This window comes from Cnephaeus nilssonii (assembly GCF_951640355.1).
Source record: "Cnephaeus nilssonii genome assembly, chromosome: 19".
Taxonomy (NCBI): domain Eukaryota; kingdom Metazoa; phylum Chordata; class Mammalia; order Chiroptera; family Vespertilionidae; genus Cnephaeus; species Cnephaeus nilssonii.
Window position 1 is genome coordinate 29478699 of NC_137090.1, and position 5913 is coordinate 29484611.

Below are 5913 nucleotides of genomic sequence, written 5' to 3' on the forward strand. Positions count from 1 at the left end.
CCCTTCAGTCCGCAGGCCGACACTCTATTCACTGAGCCAAACCAGTCAGGGCACAGGCTTTATGTTTCAAAGATTTATTTTGGTGAATATGCATCAAACACTTTGGAAGAAGAGACAGGACTGGGTACAAGGAGACCGTCCTCACACCAGGACGGTGCTCTGAACCTGGGGCAGGAAGGCTGGGAGGGACAAGAGCATCAATAGCACCTCGGGATTGACCGGTTGGGATGGGTGAAGGATGGAGTGATGGAGAGAAGGAGTGAAGAACAACATCTATATTTCCAGTTTGGAAAAACATCCTGGGTTTACAACCAAGAATATTTTCAGCCAAGATAGGGGAGAGTAGCTGCGTTCTGTTGTAGGCGAGCTGGGCCTGAGATGACTGGGCTGTGCAGGTGGAGATGTCCAGGTCTGTTGCCCTGGAAGATGTAATAAGTCATCAGCCTCAGGCGGTGGTGACAGCAGGGCTGCCCAGGGTCTCCTGAAGTGGAGGAGCAGAGGCCTGAGAAGGCAGCTCCCAGGGTGGAGGGGCTCTGGCAAGGTGATGGTTTGGAAGGGGCGGTGGGCACGATGGAGCGTTTCAGTGCGGCCTTGGGACCTGTGTGTGCGGAGAAAGAGCAGTTTCCACTCAGGGGGCTGCGGGTGACCTTGCTTCAGTTCAGGCCAGGGAGGGAGGCTCTGGGCCAGAAGAGACTTTCCTTGGCAGCTGGGCTCAGGGACTGATTCACACCCATGACACTGCCCGGCCCGTCGCCTCTGGGAACATCCTCTCGTGGCCATACCCCAGTGGGACTTGGCATTCATATAAACTTTGGTCTCCATCCAAGCGTTGCTCCTTCCTAGTTATACAATCTCAGGCCTCAGGATTCAGGACTGCCTGGCATATCGTATGGGGCTCAAAATATGTTTGTTTTCTCCCCCAAGTCCCTGCCTCTTCTCCTAGCTTCTGGGACAGGGTGGTGTCAAGCAGGATGGGAAGGGAGAGGCGCTGGCCTCAGAAAACCCCCTCCCGGATCTTGGGAGAGTGACTGATGCTTCACCAGGGCTGCAAGGCAGCTGGCTGGCAGTATGGAGCCTTCACCCATTTCCAGGTCCACTCAGGCCCTGTTTCTCTCCTTTTAAGGGTTAGACTCCTGTGAGAGGACGGCCAGGGCTGTGGAGCTGCCTGCCTCAAAGTCCAGCTCTGAGCCGGCGTGGTGGGGGCTCCACCTCTGCGCCCTGCATGGAAGCCAGGGGCTGGGCTCCCAGAAGGCAGCTGTGCCCACCTGGGATCCTGTTGCTGGCCGTTGCTTCTCTGCTAAGCTGCCTGCTCACCTGCGGCCAAGCCAAGGTCTACAGTCGCTGTGAGCTGTTCCGAGTGCTCCAGGATTTCGGCCTGGAGGGATACCGCGGCCACAGCCTGGCTGACTGTGAGCACCCCTCTTCCTGGCTAGCCCTGTCCCCCTCCATCCACCCTTTTCTTCCCTCTCCTCTCCCCTCCTCCTCCTCCTCCTCCTCCCTCAAGGGGTGTGTCCTCAGGAGCTTTCTGAGCCTCAGTCCTCATTTGTAAAACAAGAATTAGGTGAGATCACAGGTAGAGAACACCCAGCACGGAGTTCAATATGTAGCAGGCAGGCAACAGGCAGTCAAATCATAATGGCCCCTTCATGGCCCCCACAGCTAAAGTCAACAGAATAGTTTGTATCCTAATCTCAATCTTGGCATGAAGATCAGACATTCCCATTGAGGTGTAGGGCAAACTGAATACACCAGCAATGCCAAGTGTTGCAAGCTGGTGGTGGTTTGGGAAGCCATGGAGTACAGCCACACCTGGACTCACTTTCTTCTAGGTGTAGCCCCTCTACAGGTTCCACCTGCATCTTTCTAATCTTGCCTCTAGGGATTTTGTTCTAATTCCTTCATCCCACAAACATTTCTTGGACTTGACTCTGTGCAGAACAATGAGACAATGAGAAGATTGCTGGCCTAGGGGCAGGAGGTCTGAGGCCCAGTCTTGACTTGCTCTTTGGCAGCTGTATGTAACCTTGAGTAAGCCACTTTGCCCTCTGAGGATCGGTGCGTTCCTCTGTTAAGTGGGAGGGAGGGCCTCTGCCCTGATCACCTCGAAGCAGGAGTTGAGGCTCCAAGGAGCTAACATTGGGACCTGCACTGGGAGCCCTCTGGTCTGGGGTGGCCTTGACCATGGGACCCTTTGGTCTGTGTCTCCACCCTGTACAGGGCTTTGTCTTGCTTATTACACAAGTGGCTTTGACTCAGCTGCTGTGGACCATGAAGCTGATGGAAGCACCAACAACGGCATCTTCCAGATCAACAGTCGGAAGTGGTGCAAAACTCTCAAGGAATACAACAGCAAGGGATGCAATATGTACTGCACCGGTAGGCGGGCCTGAGCCTGGGCTGCTGGGGCCAGGCCTCTGCACCAGCCTTTGCTTCTCTCTGGTTTTGTTTGCCCCTCTTGCCTTTATCTCTGAGTGCGGATCCCCTTACATGGTGTTGGTCCTACCAAGGAGAGCATGATGGGGCAAGTGATGGGGATGGATCCTCCATGTATCTGACTTGGGCTCCCTGGTGGGAGATTGTCCTGAGAACGATCAGAATGGAACAGGGATTGCTTCTGATCAGAGACAAAAGTGATACCTGTGCTTCCAGAGGGGTCAGGCGACAGGGTTAAGCTTAAGATGGAAGTGTGTGTGTGTGTGTGTGTGTGTGTGTGTATGAGAGAGAGATTCTCCATGTTTGTCCAGCTCTGCCCCCTGCTCCCTCATCCTGTTTCTCTGCCTCCCACCCCAGAGTTATTGGATCCTGACCTCAAGAATGCTGTTATCTGTGCCATGAAGATAAGTCAACAGCCCCAGGGGTTGGGCAGCTGGTAAGTAACTTGGGCTGGAGCCCACAAGGGCATGTGGCTGGGACTAGTGGCCAGCAGCAGGGAACTGACCTTTTCTGAGTGCCCGCTTTGTCCCAGGCACCATTCCACAGCTTCACACTCTGACCCGCACCCCTTTTGGTGTAGGGATTACTACACTGAAGTACTCACAGACAGCACCCTGCATGTCAGGGAGGATAAGCAGCTCACTGGAGGCCATGGAGCACAGCCTGGCTCTTTTAAGCATTGCCTATGTTGAGATGCCTGCCTCCTGGTCCACTAGATCTGGGTCTAGTAAATATTTTTGAGCCATGGCATGCTTGTCTAAACTAACTTTCATATAAAGACCCACGATGTACAACAGATGAACTAACAGATTCCTGCCCGAGCAGGGTGGGCTCTCTGGGGCCTCAGCCTGTCAGCCTTCGCCTTTCCCACTCCTTTCGCACATGATGGGAAGCCCTCCTCACAGGCACGGGGGTTGGATGGGCATCGATGGGGCGTTAGGCTAGATCTTTGGTTCACAGAAGGTCCTCGGCCTCAGTGGCTCAACAGCTTCCCAGCCTCTTCTGATGGGAGCTTCACTTAGAGTTTCCAGCCTCCCCTTACTCACATTTCTGGCTGAGAGACCAGCAGGGCAGAATGTGGGGAAGGTAACGTACTCCAGGTGGCCGGTGCAGCCAGATCCATGGGCAGATGTGCTAGCGACAAGGCTGGTAAAGCCACTGGAAGGCACAGGATGTCTGGGAGAGAGTAGAGGCAGGGGGCCCAGTGGAGGCGTCTTTGCAGGAGTCCAGGTGAGAGATATGGTCTGGACAAGGATGGTTCCCCAGGTGATGGACTGGAGGAGGACTAGGGACAGGTGATGTGTGGTCAGTGAGGGAGAGGAGGAGGTGAACATGCCTGTGAATATAAAGAAGGTCTGAGAAGGGCCTTGACAATGGCCACAGCTTTGGAGACATGTGATGTGAGAACAGCGGAGCCCAAGGAACTGGATCTGGAATGAGGCAGGCCCAGCAGGACATGGTGCACATGCATAAACCAGGCAGGGTGAATGCAGGCTCAGGCAGGAATCCAAGGTCTTGAGGTGCTGGGGGTGCCACCCGAGGATGGGATAAACAGGTCGTTTTGGGTTAAACCAGTGATGGTGAACCTATGACACGCGTGTCAGCACTGACACGCGTAGCCATTTCTGATGACACGCGGCCGCTGAGGCGGCCGCATGCTGAGGATGAAACATTTGCTGCTCCTGAGGATGAAACATTTGCGAAATAATGTTTTTTCCTCAAAGTGACACACTATCCAAGTTATGCTCAGTTTTTTGGCGAAGTTTGACACACCAAGCTCAAAAGGTTGCCCATCACTGGGTTAAACCAAAGAACAACTCCCTTTTGTACAGTGTGAGGTGAGGAAGCTCATGGCCTGTATAACCCCATAGAGGTGGCCAAGGCTAATAGGAAGTGGCCCCAGGAGGTGGAAAGGGTGCTGCTTACTCCTCCCACATGCACACACTGAGAACTGCTCTGTGCTGGATGCTGGGCTTCTGAGATGACTGAGACCCATGTCCTTGCCCTCAAGGGTCTCACAGTCTAATAGAAGAGACCAAGGAGCCAGTAGACCACTCTTTTTAAGAAACATTATTATTTTTTAATCCTTACCCAATTTGATTTTTAGAGAGAGTAGAAGAGAGAGGGAAAGTCAGAGAGAAATATCGATGTGAGAGAAACACATGGATTGGTTGCCTCCTGCATGAGCCCTGATCAGGGCCCGGGCCTGGGCCGGGAGAAGCCTGCAATTGATGTACGTGCCCTTGACTGGAATTGAACCCCAGACCCTTGGGTCCTCAGGGTGACGCTCTATCCACTGAGCCAAACCAGCTAGGGCTAGACCACTCTTGTTGGATAGGGCAATGGAGGTACTTTAGGGACACTCGTGGTCATTGAGCTCTTCGATGCTGATAGCATGGAGGATACTAGGTATCAAAATTTGGAACCCCTGAGTACTTGGGACCAAGGGACCCCAGAATCCCAGAATCTTGCTTATCTTCTTCAAGATGCCAGTGTAACGCCAGAGCAATGCAATGGTCCCGAGTCTATAAACTCGAGTTACCAACATTTGACAGACCCAGGAAAATAGGGCATGGATGCTGTTAATAACTGTGGCTGGGCAAGTAATTTTGCCTCTTAGTCTCTTTTTCACTTGAAATAATATCTGCCTGATATACTGCATTAGGGCTGCGGTGGGGGGACAGATATGTGGGTGATGGATGTGACAGTGCTATGCAAATGGTAAAGGGCTGTCCACATGCAAGGGGCATCGCTGTGGCAGAAGCAGCGTGATGTGCGGAAAGAGCATTGGACTGGACTCAGGACTCCAGGCCTCTGTCACCGACTTCTGGGTGAACTTGAGCAAAGGACTCTGAGATCCCTTTGGGAAAACAAGGGGGCTACATGGATGACTGTTTTTAAAGGCCATTCTGGTCCTTTCTTAATTCTTCTAGGGGGTTCTTTGCCAGTGAACACGGTTTGCTTTCCTCTCTTTTCCTTGCTAGCCCCTGTCCTCACCTAATTTCTGGTTTAGAGCCTATGCTCCTTCCTGGTCTTCTCTGAACATGGACTGAGGCTGTCTCTGATTGGGTCTCTCCTCTCCCCCCCTCTCCATCCCCAGGGAGGCCTGGAAGCATCACTGCCTGGGCAAGGACCTCAGCGACTGGGTGGATGGCTGTACCTTCTAGGATCCTCTCTGGATGGACCGGGCCAGGCACAGCAGGCCGGGGTGTGGTGGGGGTGTGTGTGGTGTGGGTCCTGCCCCGGAAGGAACACGAGGCAATTGATAAAGAATAGTTTAATATACGTGTTTCTCAGCTGTCACTGTGATTTCAGGTGGCCTGTTGGAGCCAGAGAATCTCAGGGTTCCTTCACCAGTCCACTTGGCCTGGGCTTAAGCTAGGCTCCAAAACCCTACCGTGGAAGGCTGGCCCACATTCCTGGGAGGCCTGGGGGCTCAGTGTCTCCCAGTCCACACCTGGCAGAGTTTCCTAGACTCTT

General features: G+C 53.4%; 1 protein-coding gene across 1 annotated transcript; it reads left to right on the forward strand.

The window, feature by feature from the left end:
* Positions 1–1165: 1165 nt before the first annotated feature.
* On the forward strand, positions 1166–5600 carry SPACA3 (sperm acrosome associated 3; the record flags this gene model as incomplete). The annotated part of the gene is made up of 4 exons (XM_079798769.1): positions 1166–1409; positions 2218–2376; positions 2791–2869; positions 5534–5600. The coding sequence occupies exons 1-4, from the start codon at positions 1223–1225 to the stop codon at positions 5598–5600; spliced, it is 492 nt and encodes a 163-aa protein (XP_079654895.1). The 5' UTR covers positions 1166–1222.
* Between the last annotated feature and the right edge of the window lie 313 nt (positions 5601–5913).